At 41.4% G+C, this 17,076-nt stretch overlaps 1 protein-coding gene across 1 annotated transcript in view; it reads left to right on the top strand.

Annotated features, from left to right (window-relative positions):
- Nucleotides 1-15,330, top strand: part of LOC109033835 (ras-like protein family member 10B) — a 45,032-nt gene extending 29,702 nt beyond the window's left edge. Inside the window, exons 4-5 of the mRNA XM_072301462.1 lie at nucleotides 11,749-12,051; nucleotides 15,006-15,330. Of these exons, the coding sequence (XP_072157563.1) occupies nucleotides 11,749-12,051; nucleotides 15,006-15,299 (597 nt within the window). The 3' untranslated portion in view covers nucleotides 15,300-15,330. The remainder of the gene's footprint in view (nucleotides 1-11,748; nucleotides 12,052-15,005) is intronic.
- Nucleotides 15,331-17,076: the final 1,746 nt, after the last annotated feature.

A 17,076-nucleotide genomic window follows, 5' to 3' on the forward strand; every position in this document is an offset into this window, starting at 1 on the left:
AGGAGCAATTTCACTACTAGTTGAATCCAAAATTACCTCGGGCGTACGCCCCTCCCCAATGCGACTCGTTGCGGGTCTGTGGAGATCGGTCCAACTTATATCTAGGGGAACCAGGCCCACACTGGTCCCCTCAGAAGCTACCCCCTTGCTTTCGTAAGAGTTTCAGTTTCATACTGAAACTTAAGGCGCGATGGCAAACTCACTATCTTCCTGTCACTCACTTTCCTCTAATGACCAGACCAAGAGGGTTTCAAAGATACTTTTTCCCTCTTTACGTCAGGCGTTACATCATTAAAATGTTCAACATGAAATATGACGAGTCGAGACATTTTTTTTCGCGAGAACTCTCCCCGCGGCGCACAGTGGATACACGTCATTTTGAGAGGTCGGACAGGATGTAGAGACTTTAAAAGTAGAGCACCTTTATAGGTAGAGTATGGACAGCTCAATTTATGTAGCTCTTAGGGCCCAAGAAAGCGACAACGTGAAAAACGAAAATCACTGGAAAATTGCCGCTGCTCACCTATGCATTTGGAAGATTACTCAATATGGCCGACAGCGCATTAAAAACAAGCGTCTTTAAGGATTGAAACTTTGAAACTGAGAAAATGTAAGAGAAACCAAAGTTTTATACGTGCTTTTGTAATTTTTGACCAGTGTAAATAGTCAAAATGTGAAAATTTGTACCACTGGGTAATTCGAGTTCGTAGGTTGGCTCCCCTTTTTGGCCCTAAAAGCGACATGACCTGATCAAACCTAACCTTCAAATTTTCCAGTTGTCCACACTCTCCCTATGAATGTTCTCTATTTAAAAGCGTGTTACTCCGTTAATACGCGACGCAGTATTTTGAAAGTGGGTTCATGAGGGTTTCTTTAAAAACTAAAATTTAAAATGTGACGTAATAAACGTTAACATTTTCAGTTTTTAGTGAGCACTATAATATTTGAGCTCTCGTTTCATTGTGCGACGATGCGCGATCCCAGCGGGTCTCGCTGTTGACGTGCCGTCGCCGTCAGCCGTCAGTCGTCATCTTTCGGACAACGAGAATTTGGACGTCGAGCGCGGAGTTTCCAGTGGCGTGGCGTGCTTTTCGATAAGTCGATCGATCTGCCATTTAAATCCATGGAAAAGGATCGATAGACAGGATGAACGCAAGGAACACCTTAATAATCGAGTCTTTACCATAGCTTCAAATGGGGGAGATATCGATAATCGATCATTCACGCTTCGCCACTCGGGGTTTCCTCTCGACGAAAAGACGACTCGCTTCCAGGGTCCAAAGATCTCATGATCGTAATCAAATAATGAAACCGCCCTTCTCAGCCTCCCCCTCCTCTGCCCAACGCTTCGCCACGCGCCGTTAATTTCGAAACGTCATCTAGACAAAAAAGCACCAAGCTGTCAACATGTTCATTTTTCAAAGACTCCTTTAATTACTGCGCGCTTAATGGTCTTCACTCCCTGCAGCAGCGCCCCCGCCCCGCTGCGGCAAATTCGGGAACTAAGTAAAGAGCCCCTTCGTTTGACATCACAGGAAATCTAAGGCGTGGAGGAAAAGGACTCGTCGACGGTGGAAGCTCCTAAACCACGTGTTTCGTTTGCGATGTTTAAAAAAATCTCCCGTCTTATTTCATTCTTTTAAAATAAATCAGTAACACTTTCTGCTTCTAAACAACAGGATCTCTTCTACTGCCATTTCGACGGTGAAACTACCAGACCACGTATCTCGTTTGCGGTGTATAAAAATCTCCATTCACATTTCATTTTTTTGAAGGAGATCAAATCAATATCATTCCTTAAAATTTTCACAGATTTTCCTCCGCACAAAGAGAAAAAATCGAATTCGTTTTCACGAATTGATGTTGAGTAGTTTTCTACTAAAAAATAAAATATGACAGGTAGTCTGCGACGTCGCAAACCGAGATACGTGGTTTGGTAGTTTCACCGTCGATTTGCTTTGTCTATTGCCCTTGGTAAAAATTGGCGATAGGACCTGCGTCTCAAAATACCATAGGAGTTCTTATAGCCGGCTAAAGAAGGCAATAGAAAATCATATAGCTGGCTGTAGAAAGTGGAAAAAATCTTACGGCCGGGCTACACGAGGCGATAAAAAATTATACAGCCGGGCTATTGTTCCTATCGCCGGGCTTTACACTTTATCGCCTGGCTGTTGCTTTTTCGCCATCGGCTATAAAGGGCTATAAGAAATTGTGTAGAAATTCGTGAGCTTCGTAAATCCTTCAGTTTTTACGGAATCACATTAATATTTACAAAACGCACATTATATTTTCCTTTACTTCATATTTTTTTTTGTCAATTAAAATGAGAATAATCCATGCAGAGTGTGCAAACATTTCAAAGTCATAAGTTGGAAAACGCTGACTCTACGAGATTTAATATTAGAGTCTAACACAAAGCGGAGCGGCGACGAACTGGCGCCTACAAACCTAACAGGGATACTTCACGCATTGCGCAATGCGTGAAGTATCCCTGTTAGGTTTGTAGGCGCCAATGCGCCGTGCCGCAGCGTCTGAAGCAACTATTTCACACCAGAGGTATTGCACAGTATCATACGAAATTGAAGGCGCTCCAACATATTAGGAATGGCAGGCATCCTTCAAAAGTACGGAGCTTTCCTCGCAAAATAAATCAAGATACCACGGCCCAAAAAGAGAGCTGTAGTCCAAAAACTCACTAAGTCCTAGCATCCGTAATTAGTAACGTTTAACATAGACTTTATCGCCAGGCTGTCGCTTAATCGCCATCGGCTATGAAAGGCTATAAGAAATTGTGTAGCTGGTTATAGAAGCTATTGGAAATCTTACAGCCGGCTGTAGGTCTATGGTATTTTGGAACACAGATTCTACTGCCAATTTTTATCAGGGGCTTCGTCCATCGATTTCAATAATCAGCCCGTAGGTCCAATATCTATACGGTGAAACTCACAAACCACGTATCACGTTTGCTATGCTTAAAAATCTCCTACTCTATTTCATTTCTTTAAAGGAGAACAAATTAGTATTACTCCTCGGCTTTTTAACAAGCTCTTGAATTACAGACTTGAAATCACGTGACTCAAAATTTTGGGGGGAAACGCATTTCGTATGGGACTCCATTCGGACATCATTCAATAGGTATAAGGTATGAACAAATATTGGAACATTAAGAAAAGCCGCGCAACTCTGAAAGCGCTTTAATGGACTATAAAGTGCTTTCGGAACTCCCTGGGTGTACTCAGCCCTTCCATTCATAGATCCCCAATTCATAGCTCGTCTGTCAGGCCGTCGTAAATATTGATACCTGGACTAGCGATAATACGAGGGGGAGGGGGGGCTGAAGTTTCAGATTCAAGCCGAAACCCCTTGTCTAGCTGTCCGATTGAGCGATGTTCGTACACATTGAAGCCGGAGAGTGTCTATATGGGGCGAAAAATGCGCATTTCCATGACAACGGCGTGGAACGTGTTCCTCGTTTTGGACTGGTTAGCGCGCCCCATCCGTATGCCCCACAGGGGATTATGATGTGAAGCGGGTAGTTAACACTTCATTGTTTGCCAATGATGCGCTCCGCTCACGGTGCAAACAGTCGTTAGCCCCGGCCCCAGCCCCGGGAAGTTTAAATAGTTGCTTTCCTTGTTTGTCCACGGGCGATCATTGGTTTTCGGTGGGCGCCCACGCCTAACCACTCCCCCCCCCCCGTCCTCTAGAAAAACGCCGTATCAACATTCCAGAGTTGCCAAATTTCCTCCGATAAAGGAGGGCAAAGCGCATACTGCCGTTCTTAGGAAAAACGCCGGATGAGCTTCCAGGCGTTGGCATATTTCCTTTCATAACCAACGAATTTACTGGGAAAATTCTGATAATTTTTTCTTTCAATTTGTCATGCAATTTTTTTCCCAATTTAATCTAAAATATCGGAAAATGTTAAGGAACTTAACATTCCTTCAACTTTAACTTCCTTCAAAAATACATGTTTTACTCGGGGACATTTTGCAACATTCGAATGTTCATATACGGCGTTTTTCCTTACCACGGTAGTGTGGGCAGGAGGTGCGAGGGACTGAATTTAACCCTTCTCCAAAATTGTGGTCAAAATACGTTCAGCATAGGTTCTTCATTGAGGCTGAACTCTCTAATAATCGTTGACGAGAGTTCATTCAACGCGACTGAAACGCTTTGCGCAATGCGCCTTCAATTAATCGTATATGCAAACTCGCTTACTTTTGGTCAGCCATAGTTGCATTCAGTTAGAAGAGTGATTTCAGTTGCAAATTAGCTGTGTATACCTGTCGAGAATAAATGCTTTGAATTGATCAGTTCTGCAAAAAAAAATATCCATTAATGGATATGACCATTGCCGAAGTGCGAAACCACATTCTCCGTTAGTAACGCTGAAGACTTACTGCCGTTCTACATATACATATTTATTTTCAGAAAACTGGTCAGCGTAATTTTTGAAAAACTTCCTGGGTTTTTCCTCTTTACTGGAAAAATATTTCGTATTCTCGTACATTCTGTACAATTCGAGCCATGAAGTTGACTTGCTCCTCTTCGGGCGGAAAAATAGGAACGAGAAACACCGCGATGAAGATACGAGGTTTCGCACTTTAACCATTGATACCTAAGTAATATCGACGTTCAAACTACCAGACCACGTAGCTCGTTTGCGATGTTTAAAAATCTCCGCTCCCATTTTATTTTTTGAAGGAGAACAAATCAATATCATTCCTTGAAGTTTTCATAGAGTTGTCTTCGCACTGAGAATAAAAATCACGGAGGTTTTCAAGAATTAACGATGAGCAGTTTTCCATTTAAATGATGAAGTATGACAGGGAAGTCTGCATTGTCGCAAACCGAGATGCGTCTGGTAGTTTCACCGTTGACATAACTCCAAAACCATGAGTTTGCGTTGATTATAATTATTGCACACTGCTCTAGTTGAAGAAACTACTATTTTTGGCCCATTTTAGAAACATCATACATGCCATTGGTTTCCCTATGCAGATATGTGCTTTTATGGAAGAGGCAGAGATAGTGGTTCCTTATTGCAACATGTAATCCAATTGTGGGTTACAGATAAAGACAACCGCAGGGCGTGGAGGAAACGGCGCAGAGGTGCAGTTTTTTGCAATTTCCAGAAATACGTGTTTGAAGTTTCGAAATTATACGGATCTTTATGGCTGCAAGAAAGATCAAACTGACTAAGTGATGCTTAAAAATTGAAATATGGGAGAGAATTTTTCTCAAAATATGCATTAAGACTAGTTTTACTTGAAATCATCAATACCTCAATTTCTTTCAAAAATTTGACTCATACTGCCGTGCTAAAGAAAAACGCCGTATGAAAATTCCTGAGTTGCCAAATTTCCCCGAGTGAAACATGTATTTTTTGAAGGAAGTTGTGCGAATCTCCCCCGAAAGAGAGCCATTTGGGAGCGAATTTTTCTCAAAATATGCATTATCTAAATTAATACCTCACTTTTTTCAAAAATTTCACTCATGCGCCTTGTTCTTCAAGCCTCTCAGCTATCGTGGCGTCGTCGAGAAAAGTATATTGTATAAATAATAGATTACATTTTGAAATAAGGAACCATTATCTCTGGCTCTTCCATAAAAGCACTTATCTACCGGGGAAACCAATCTAAGGGAAAACCAATGTCATGTATGTTGTTTCGAAAATGGGCCAAAAATAGTGGTTCCTTACTGCAACATGTAATCCAAATAAAGCATGAATCTGGTGCGATTTTACCGTAGTTTTAAAATCCTGCTGGGAATATTTCCTCCTCTAAAGTCTTTTCATTGGAGACACTTTCAAACGCTCCATAAAGTAATTAAGAGAAATGGTGTACGTGAAGCGACGAAGCAAGGCACAAAAACTGAGCTTCATTTTTTCTTTTGATCATCGCCAGGCATCTTCATTCAATTGGCGTCCCGCAGTTTTGCTTTGAAAATATTTTCAAGATTAATTAATTACTCGAAAAGGAGAAGCCCTGCCGACATTTGCGCATTTTGTCGCTCGCTCAAAAAACGGCATTACTTCATTTCCACGTTAGACCTCAACAACCTCGAGAAACATTCACAAAGGAGCTTCCTCTCAGAGTAGTTAGGTCTTTTTTTCTTTTGACGACCATTAATTCACTTTCCAATCTCCTTCAGCTACGGTTCTTCATTAAAGCAACAAACGGCCTTCATTTCGTCGTTTTCCTGACTGAGAAACCTAACTCAATTCCAAGGTTGCAAAATTGCCCGAGAAATTGTTTTCTCACAAGAATATGACTGCAACTTCTGTGTAACATTTTCCTGATTTTTCACTCGTAATCGGGAGAAAGCCCATTAAAGTTTTCATTTAGAAATGCTCATAGTTTCCTCGCAGATTCACAATTCGCGAGCCAAATAACACAGTGAGTTACGAAAATATTGATAAGAAATTTTAAAGTAGCTAGAGGCCTGTGGCCGCTACGCGGCCATCAACTGAGAAATACTACACGTAAAAAGTAGTAGAAGAACCACGATACGCTCGAGTTATTTAGGAGATTAATGAATTCAAAAGCCGACGGATGCACGCGAAAGAAAGCATATGTATCTCTAATTGCAAAGTTGTGTACCAATTTTTATGTTTTATTTTTGAGCACCGTTTTTAAAAAGCTACACACAGTTTTTCCCACGAATTTTCCTAAATGATTTCAAATGTAAGCATCAAAAATTTCGACGCGATATTCTCGTTCATTCTGTTTTCTTTCTATGAAAAAAAGAAAAGAAAAAAAAAAATTAAATGTCATGCGAGTTTCTGAATCGTTACAATGAGGATACATATTTTTCCTTTACTTATGGTACAACCCGGAGCAGAGAGTCACGAATGATGACACGTAGACGGTCTTAGTTTAAGGGTGGCTTTAGCATCGCGCGAGCCTGGGAATGGAACGCGGTGGAGTCATCTTTGCGCAGTGTGGCGCGCCTTCCATTCGGCTAGCAGCAATATGCCTACACCCATGGTCGAATAGTTATCTCGTTACGCCTGCCGTGAATAAATTCAAAAATCGACGCCTGCACGCGAAAAAAAAGTGTTCTTGTCTCCGATTGCAACGTTGCAAATCTCTGCACGTGTTTCATTATTAATCAATTTTATTTTTAGAAAAGCTACACACAGTTTTTTCAGAAGTTTTCGAGAAATTTCAGGAATGATTTGAAATAAGATCACAAAAAATTTCGACTCGATATTTTCGTTCGTTCTGTTTTCTTTTTATTAAACCAAAATTAATTTTGCGCGAATCAAGTTTCAGAATCGCTGCATCCTTTAAATATCTTCAGAGTTGCTGAATCGTTGCAATTAAGATACTTATTTAGACTTTAAATGTGGTAAAAACCGGGTAGGTACCGTCAAAAGAATTGATGCGTGGCCCTAGTTTTGCGGCGATCTTAGCGTTGCACAAGCCAGGTAAGGGAGCGCGGTCGAGTGTCGAGTCATCTTCACAGTGTGATGCGCCTTCAATCCAGTTAGCGGCAATGTGTCTACACCCGTGGTCGAATAGTTATCGCAAGTAACTCTCGTACTGCGTTTGGTGCAATGCGAGAAGTATTCACGCAGTCTTGTAGGCGCTAGTAAGCGGTTGACGCCGACTGCACCGTTTGACGCAATGCGCGAAGTATTCCCACAGTCTTGCAGGCGCCAATAGGAGTTTGGCACCGACCGCACTGTGTTTAGCGCGATTATTTGAACTCGCGTTAGGATAATCGCGACATCGCATCGAAACATGGGGCCTATAAGGCCCATGTTGTGTTTCGACGCCGCATGGACAGCCCTACGTTGCCTCGTTTCTCCCGATAAAACATTTGTTTCTGTGTTAAGTTAGGACAGTTTTCTGTGTTCGCTTTTTCAGATAAAGGCACCTTTCTGCACACGGAATCCAACGGCATATATGTTGTTTCTAAAATGAGCTAGAGACAGTGGCTCCTTATTACAAAATGCGGCCCAATTGATTGCCTGCGACGTACGCGCACGTGTATTGATGAACGTCGAATTGCAGTGACAATTTCTGAAAGTTTGCAACATTGTTTTTCCTCCCTTTAAATGTATGTAAAACAATCGATGGATTAAAATCAGCGTGCTTTGTAATGTATCGATTGGACTACATTTTGCAATTTGGAACTAAAAATTCTCACCCGGTTTAAAAACAACGTATGTGCCATTAGTTTCCCCATGCACATAAGTGTTTTACCATGAGAGCCAGAATTTATAGTTCCAAATTGCAAAATGCAGTCCGATTGATCTTCCGTTTAAACCTATGTGAAAGGATCGATTAACAGGGTGTTCGCAACGAACACCTTATATCGTTATATCGATAATCGATCATTCACGCTCCGCCACTGATTTAAATCCATTGAAAAATATCGATTCGGTGTGGCAAGCTGCCTCGCCGAGAATCGATTGTTTTACATACATTTAAGTGAAGGAAAAACAGTGTTGCAAACTTTCAGAAATCGCCACTGTTGAAGTTTAGTTACGTTCTTTCGTCAGGGGATACGGCGGTTTCGCTCCGGTCAAACGAAGGACCTTTCCCGCGGAAAACAAAGCTGCTTCGGTGGAGGAACTTTAACTTAGTTTTAAACTCTGTTCGTCTGGTTTTTGTATAGCGGTAGAAACGACGCGCTCGGCTCCAGCTGAGCCATTGTTGCCCTCCTTGGCGATAAAATGTGGATATATTACAAGGCTTCAAACGAGGGAAACGGCTGACTTTCCAGCATTACCTGGCAACCACGCGGCGAGCGCGCCTCAATTAAAAAGTTAAAATCACGGAGCGGTGCGCGGTGGCGGTCGGAAGTGGGGGAAGGGGGGTAGGGGGGTGGAGGGGGAGGGGGAGGGGGGCTGCGAGGGGCCTTTGTAGCATGAAATGCAATCCGCTTCCGATTCATTGGTCAAAATGAGTAATGAATCAGGATGGGATTGCTATTTTATTGCAATTTGATCGTTTAGGAAACTCTTTTCCTACCTCTCATGAAGAAATAATGAGAGTTGGGAAACCTGCCCCCCTCCATCCGCCTATCTAACGACGGAAGTTCCATCTTTATCTCGGATAAAATATGTTTGCGTTGAAGTCAAGGTCCGCTCTACCATTCTGCCGTGGCACGAAAAAAACGCGGCGAGAGCCTTCGGGCGTCGCCAAATTCCCTTCGATGAGATACGGATTTCTGAGGAAATTTTTGTGTATTTTTCTCCCAAATATTTGGAGAATTACATTCGAAGTTTGATCTAAAGTACGTGCAAATTTGAGAAAAAAATACTCTTGACCTTCCTTAAAAATCAATGATTTGTCAGGGGTTTAGCAACTCTTTAAGACTCATACGACGTTTTTCCTTAGCGCGGCAATATAAGGAGGGATAGCCCCATTGATTTTGAATGTGAAATCCCTGTGTCGTTGTTCAAGAAACGTTATGGGGTCGGTCTTCACACATAATGATGTATTTCTGCTCTATTACGAGGATATTTTCCTTTTCTTTGTTGGGCCATTTGGACGTGATTTAGCCTTACTAAAATATCTGGGCTAGGCAAATTGCATTTCGAAGTTCGAAACTTCTGGCCCACTCCTTAGCAGCCAGAGGGGCGGCCCCCGGCTTTGGCTCCGTAGCAGCCAGGTGGGGTTGGGCGTCTCGGATGGTGGTGTAACCCCGGAAGTATTTTCCCTCGAAAACACGTATTTAATTGTTGACAATCTCACCGTGATTCTTGGGTCAATGATTCGCCTTCAAATTGCCGGGTATGCAAAGTGACTGTCGTGACGCACGAATAGTGGTATCACAATTTTGCATGGAGATTACGGATTGATTTGAAGGCGCTCTATTGTATCCATTGTAAGTGGCCTTGTAGAATAATGGTGACCAATAAGTTCATATTATTGGGTTATCATTCGAGCCGTACATTAGATAATTGCCGAGGAATATCATTTTGAAAAAAAATATTAAGATTGTTTTTTGTCTCTGTCTTTTTTCAAAAAAGGGAGCCCAGGCACTTGGGTCAGATTGTGTATTTTAAGTCTTCTCGGTTCGGTCATCGTATTTTGAGGCAAAACTGAAAGAGGCGCCGTTTACAAGATCGCAACTTACTCAAAAGCGGTTGTGAATAGAAACATTTTCGCTCGGATAAAATGAGCTTTCCTTGATGAATTGTGGATAATCAAAATGGAAGATAAAGTACTTCGTCCATTGGTCCATTTGAAATGCGTTCGGATGGATGGAGCATTGATGACTAACTAAATCTTACCGGATGAGGAATTTTAAGTTTAAAACTCTTTTTTCAGTCTTTAAATGTTCCAAATCCACCATCAAGTTTAGAACACTATTGCAAAAATGCGTTTTTCGTGATGAAATGTCAATTCTAAGTGCCGGAAACGCGAATCTCGGCATTTCTGCCGTATTTTCTAACAGTTCACTGGGGGGAAAAAAACACATTGGATCTAGAGTCCAGACTTTTGAAAACATTGACAAGAAAAAATATTCTTGGTTCAATCAGATTTTTGCTTAAATCAAAAGGAAATCTGCTCAAATTAAGAGGCTTGTTTCTTGATTTAAGCTAAAATCCGATTGAATCAAGAGTATTTTTTCCTGTCGATGTTTTTAAGAGTCCGGACTCTAGATCCAATGTGTTTTTTTTCCAGTGTTCGAGAAATTATTCAAAATGCTGATGGAGTTTGAGAAAATATTTTAGTCTTGCTATCCTCAAGAATTATTACCCTTCTACTGACAATAAAGAGGAATGCAGACAGTTTTTTACTCTCCTGGAACATCCTGTTTTCCGAGATTCGCACTTCTGCACTTTCACCACCGATAAAGTGCTTCGTATTGTTTAAAGAACATTTGCACAGGCAGTGATTGTGATTGTTCAGTCAGTAATTTTTTTTCTCATTAATTTCTTCAAAAACATTCTCAGATATCTATGTTCTTGTTGGATGCATGGTACCAGCTAGCACACTCGCGAGTTCGTGAAATGTCATCAATAATCTGTGTTAGGTTCGGTTAAGCAACTAAACTAACTCCTTGGCAAAGCGGAGAGTATCGCTGGATTTGAAGGCGTTCCAAGCTGCGGTTGTGGCTTGAATTTCTCCGCTAAAGAAACCTTTACTACATCGATGTTATCGTAATTACAATTTGACGAATTGACAGGTACGGAGCTTGCAAATAGCCGGCGATTTGCCTGCGACATAGACATACACTGATAAAGATATCAGAGATATTTATTTCCATCTTTAAGTTTAGATGTACTTTTCTCTGTTCTAATCGGCATGTGTGTTTTTTTTCTGTTTCTGGCGCATCCTTCGGAATTCTTGGATTCAACAATCGATGATCTCCCTGAACAACGCAAATCGTCAATTAAAAAATTGTGATCGTTCAATTAAACGGGACACTTGATTCACTTGACGGAATCTTTAAATTAACTGGAAACTCAAATTTACCACAAATCCTACTCAACCGAAAATCTGATCTAACCCTGCTAACCAAAACTTTACTCAACCGGTGTTCTTACCCACCGGAAACTCAAATCAATCGACCAATCGTCCGGTCGAATTTTACTTAACCGGAAATCGACAACCGTAAACTCCATTCGACCGGAAACGTGCCCCCATCAAAAACTCGACTCAACTGGAAATCGACCCGACCGGCAATGTGTTCCAACCCAAAATTTGACTCGATTTAACCGGAAACTTGACTTATCTTTAAACTGGACCCAATGGAAAACCTAAAACGGACGACGAGCAGCAATTCGTATGGAACGACTTTTGTGACGACTACACGGCGACCGACTGCAAGCACACCTATTATCCGTCTGTGATCATAAACGACCGCCTCTACGAGCTGAAGATCTCGGATCTCCCCTCGATCCCCTACTTCCCGGTAAACTCCTTCTACGAGTGGACGGATTTCCGCTTCTACGGCCTAAGAAACGCAACCGCCTACATCCTTGTCTTCGACCTCTCCAATCTGGACACCTTCCAGTACATCAAGACCCTCCGAGAGCAGATCTCCGAGTCCCGCGACATCAAGAACATCCCGCTCATCGTGGTAATTCACCAATTCTCTCAATAAATTAATCCAGTTTTTCCATTCGGACGTACTTCTGCCCAACGCACGGAGAAAAAAAACTCGTGCGTGGGACCCGAAGTTTAGGTCATATGGATCTTTGAAGTTTTCAGATTGAGCATCTGAACACTTTAGGTCTAGCTGCCGAAGTTCGGATCATACATCTGAAACTTCAGTTCTTACATCCGAAGTACTTCGGTTTTCACATCCGAAGTACTTCGGTTCTCACATCCGAAGTACTTCGGTTCTCACATCCGAAGTACTTCAGTTCTTACATCCGAAGTACTTCGGTTCTCACATCCGAAGTGCTTCGGTTCTCACATCTGAAGTACTTCAGATGTAAGAACTGAAGTTTCAGATGTATGATCCGAACTTCGGCAGCTAGACCTAAAGTGTTCAGATGCTCAATCTGAAAACTTCAGAGATCCATATGACCTAAACTCCGGGTCCCACGCACGAGTTTTTTTTCTCCGTGCGGAACCAGAGACAGGTGGGAAAGAAGGGGTGTGCTCGTTAGTCGAGGGTGTTAAGAATAAATGGGAGCTATAAAGCGCCAGTGACGTCAGCGACAACGAAACCGTCTCTGTTGTATAGCTCTTAGTCGGCAATTACTCATGAGCCCTGTCCACAACGCTCTTTTCACATGCCTCAGCTCACAATTGCCGCATTCAGTTGGCACAAAGTTCCCTTTGACAGAATGTAAAATCCGGCTTTTCCATTTCTCCAAAGGGAATCACGCTCACTTTAACATTGTGCCCTGAGCAGCTTTCTAAAGCACACCTCATCTTCTCCACGCGTCTATAGTTCCGTTTGGCAGAGATACGTCCATTTGTTAGAGATTTGCAATTCCAAATACTTGCTCTCGTGTAAAATTTTGCGAGAAACACGATAGCCCAGTGGTTTTCTCTGAAATCAATTTCCAAGCTCAAAAAAGCTCTCTAAGTTCGGGCCGTAATAGAGGGGATATCCTACGTTACGTTATGAGTCCACTTCCATACTGCCGTGCTAAGGAAAAGCGCCGTATGAGCCTTTGCGCGTTGCCAAATTTTTAATGATAAATCACGAATTTTCGGGAAAATTCGTAAATATTTTTCTTCCAATTTTCAGATAATTTTGTTCGCAGTTTCACCACAAACTCCTGAAAATTTGAAGGGAAAATATCCATGGCTTTCCTCAAAAATAAACACTTTATCAAAGGAAATTTGGCGACTCTCGAATGTTCATACGGCGTTTTTCCTTAGCACGGTAGCATACCCAGTTGGACACTCCATGCACAGATAGGGAGAAAATACATTGACAGGGTTGTCACTTTGTTTGGGGATTCCAAAATGGGGTCCTGCTAATGCATTTGTTCCCTGCTTGTGCACGGAGAAAAAAAACTCGTGCGTGGGACCCGAAGTTTAGGTCATATGGATCTCTGAAGTTTTCAGATTGAGCACCTGAACACTTTAGGTCTAGCTGCCGAAGTTCGGATCACACATCTGAAACTTCAGTTCTTACATCTGAAGTACTTCGGTTCTCACATCCGAAGTACTTCGGTTCTCACATCCGAAGTACTTCAGATGTGAGAACTGAAGTTTCAGATGTATGATCCGAACTTCGGCAGCTAGACCTAAAGTGTTCAGATGCTCAATCTGAAAACTTCAGAGATCCATATGACCTAAACTTCGGGTCCCATGCACGAGTTTTTTTTCTCCGTGTTCATTGGTGACATTCGTAGGTACGCTGAGGAGTGAAGTTGTAGACTGTGTAACCATCGGACACTCACGTAAGACGTTTCAGTTAATTCATCATTTTCCTCCGTAGTCTATAGAGAGCGCCCGTTTCAACCGAAAGGATCGATCAATTTTCCATTTGTCTCCTTTGTCCATGGAAGAAATTGATGATTTAACTGAAAGGTCTTACGTGAGTCCGTTAGTCCATTACTTGCCTCCTCAGTCCATTGCAGTCAACCGCTTCCTCTAATAGGGTCGCTTCATTTTCCCTTTGTTCTCTGTGTCTGTAGCTTTGTCAGTCAATTCTAATTCAATTATAATTTTCAATTTTAATTTGGGTTTTCAGACCGCTCTCAGTTATTCCATGATTTTCCCCTACAGTTTTTAAGAGCCGCCCGTTCAACCGAACTTTCCGTTTTTTATACATTTTCCTCGTCTATCCGTTTTAATAATCAGATCATAAACCAGGAGTTAATTTTTTTTTAAGAATGTAACTCACTTTTCTTTTCTCGGTCCTGATGTTGTCTTGAATGAAATTCTGTTAGACGATGATCATTTCAAACGCTTATGAGCGTTCATCTTCAAGTCTGTAGGAATCGCGAATCGACATTTTGTCAACGAAATACGTAATTACATATAAAACATTGAATGCTTTTAAAAATCACTGAAAATTCTGAAACTCGCGTAGTTTCTAAAAGCTTTTAATGTTTTAATTACGTATTTCGTTGAAAAAATCGCGATTCGCGATTCCTACAGACCTAGCTGAAACTGAACGCTAATAAGCGTTTGAAATGAACATCGTCTAACAGAATTTCATTCAAGACAACATCAGGACCGAAAAAAAAGTGAGTTACATACCTAAAATTCAACAGCCTGATAAAGAATAATGCTGTTCAACAGGAGTTTATTGTCTCCTCACTGGAAAAAAAAAACACACATTGGATCTAGAGTCCAGACTCTTGAAAACATTGACAAGAAAAAATACTCTTGATTCAATCAGAATCAAGCTTAAATCAAGAACCAAGCCTCTTAATTTAACCGGATTTTGTTTTGATTCTAGCAAAAATCCGATTGAATCAAGAGCATTTTTTCTCGTCAATGTTTTCAAGAGTCTGGACTGTGTTTTTTTTTTTTTTTTTTTTTTTTTTTTTTTTTTTTTTTTTTTTTTTTTTCAGTGCTGGTTCGTTTTCTGTTAACATTGTCTCTGTGATGATGCGTTAGGTGGGGAACAAGCAGGACATCCTCATGGCGGGCATCAACAGCAATAGAAACAGCAACAGCGCCGAGTTGAGGCGGCGCGACATCATCAACCTGGTGAAGAAGCACTGGAAGTGCTCCTACGTGGAGTGCAGCGCCAAGTACAACTGGCGGATCGTGGCCATCTTCAAGGAACTCATGAAGACCATTGACGCCATGGAGTACTCCGCCCACAACTTCGGACACAAACAAGTCGTCTCTCCCATGATCGATAATATACACAACGCTTTAGATAATAATAAATGTGTTATTTTATGATGAATGTTTCAATTAAATTGTTCTGTTGACAGATCCGCCGTTTTTGTTTTCACAAACTGATTGCAGTGGACCGTGATCGTAAGACAGTATGTTAGAGTTTTTGCCGCCGTGCGTTAAAAATTCAGCATAAAGTTGAAAATCCCAATACTGAGGGAGTAAGCTCATTCGAGTACAGTTTTTCCTCAAAGAGATATCATGTTTGGTGCAACACTATAGTTACGTCCATTCAGGACGGCAACTGCTCACGATTACGAACTGTTTTCACGACCTCTCGAGCTTGGTAGCAGAAAATTCAGGAGGCTGCACTGCAATGAGGATTGGCCCAACAAGGCCAAAACGCGTCTGCAGTACAGTTGCCTCCCTGAATGGACTAACTAGTGTTGCACCAAACAGCATATCTCTTTGAGGGAAAACTGTGCTCGAATGAGCTTTTTCTCTCTGTATTGGGATTTTCAGCTTTATGCTGAATTTTAACGCATGTTGGCAAAAAACTCCAAGATACTGTTCTTTTTCCTTTGGATTTTTCCAAGGACAAAAAAAAAGCCTCCACTAACCTCTTGGCGACAGGTAGAAACCATAGAATACATAGAGTCGTAATGTAAGTGGGAGAGCTGGCGCCATTTTCAAGCGATTTCCAGGTCCCGAATTCCGAGACTCCTGTGCGACGCCGGGTCACTTTTTCGATACATAATCGATTGTTTGCGATACACGGGAACTCGGCCATGGAATTACTACGTATGAAACTCCGCCATTTTGGATCGAATATGTATCGAAAAAGTGACCCACGCACCGGGCTCTGAACTCGTCGAGCAGAACATGGCGCCAGCTCTCCTATTTACGACTCTATGTACTCTATGGTAGAGACTGGAGAATCAAGGTGAAATCTCCTGGAGATTTCGCATTTCGACGGTGAAACTACAAAACCACGTTTCTCGGTTTGCGACGTCGGAGATTACTCGTCATATTTTATTTTTCAAGTGACTCAACGAAATGCAAGGTCGCAATTCTTGAAAGCTTATGAGATGTTTCGTCCAGATGCGAAGAGAACTCTGGGCAAACTTTAAGGAATGATATTGATTCGTTTTCTTTCAAAAATAAATAAAATGGAAGCGGAAATTTTTAAACGCCGCAAAGGAGATGCGTAGTCTTGTACTTTCACCGTAGATTTTCTTATGAACTATTATCAACACTTAAGCGGTTTCGTAGTTGAAGCTCTCTGCGAAATTATGGTGACCTCCGTAATAAGCACGAAAGAATGGGTATCGATAAAATCCGTTTTCGGGCCCACCTCAGCAGAATACACTCGAGTCTTCAATTTCATACGCATTGAAGATGAAGGTCTATATATATTATCCGGAATGCATCATGATTCGGTCATTCTTGGTCTCTTTTGGGGTGTAGTGCTGGACTAAACATGACCTAGAGACCGATTCTGATGAAAAATGCAAGCTGGCGAGTTTGCAGTTGAATGTCGAAAAATCTGCACTTTTTGCCATAATCGGCCTTCATTAGGCCCCCCGCCCCCCGCCGCATGTTTTGGCCAATATTATAATATTAAAATTAATAAATATAATATATATATATAATATATATGTAATATAATATAATATAATATATATATTATATATATAATATTAATAAATTAATATATAATGACCAAATCGAAATGCATTCTACAAAATGCAGATCTCAAATGAGTAAAAAAGGGTCGAATTGAGGAAATTCAGGAGGGACCAAAATACTCTTCCTTTTTGCAAAACTTAAATTTTCACCGATG

Source organism: Bemisia tabaci, chromosome 6 (assembly GCF_918797505.1).
Source record: "Bemisia tabaci chromosome 6, PGI_BMITA_v3".
Taxonomy (NCBI): domain Eukaryota; kingdom Metazoa; phylum Arthropoda; class Insecta; order Hemiptera; family Aleyrodidae; genus Bemisia; species Bemisia tabaci.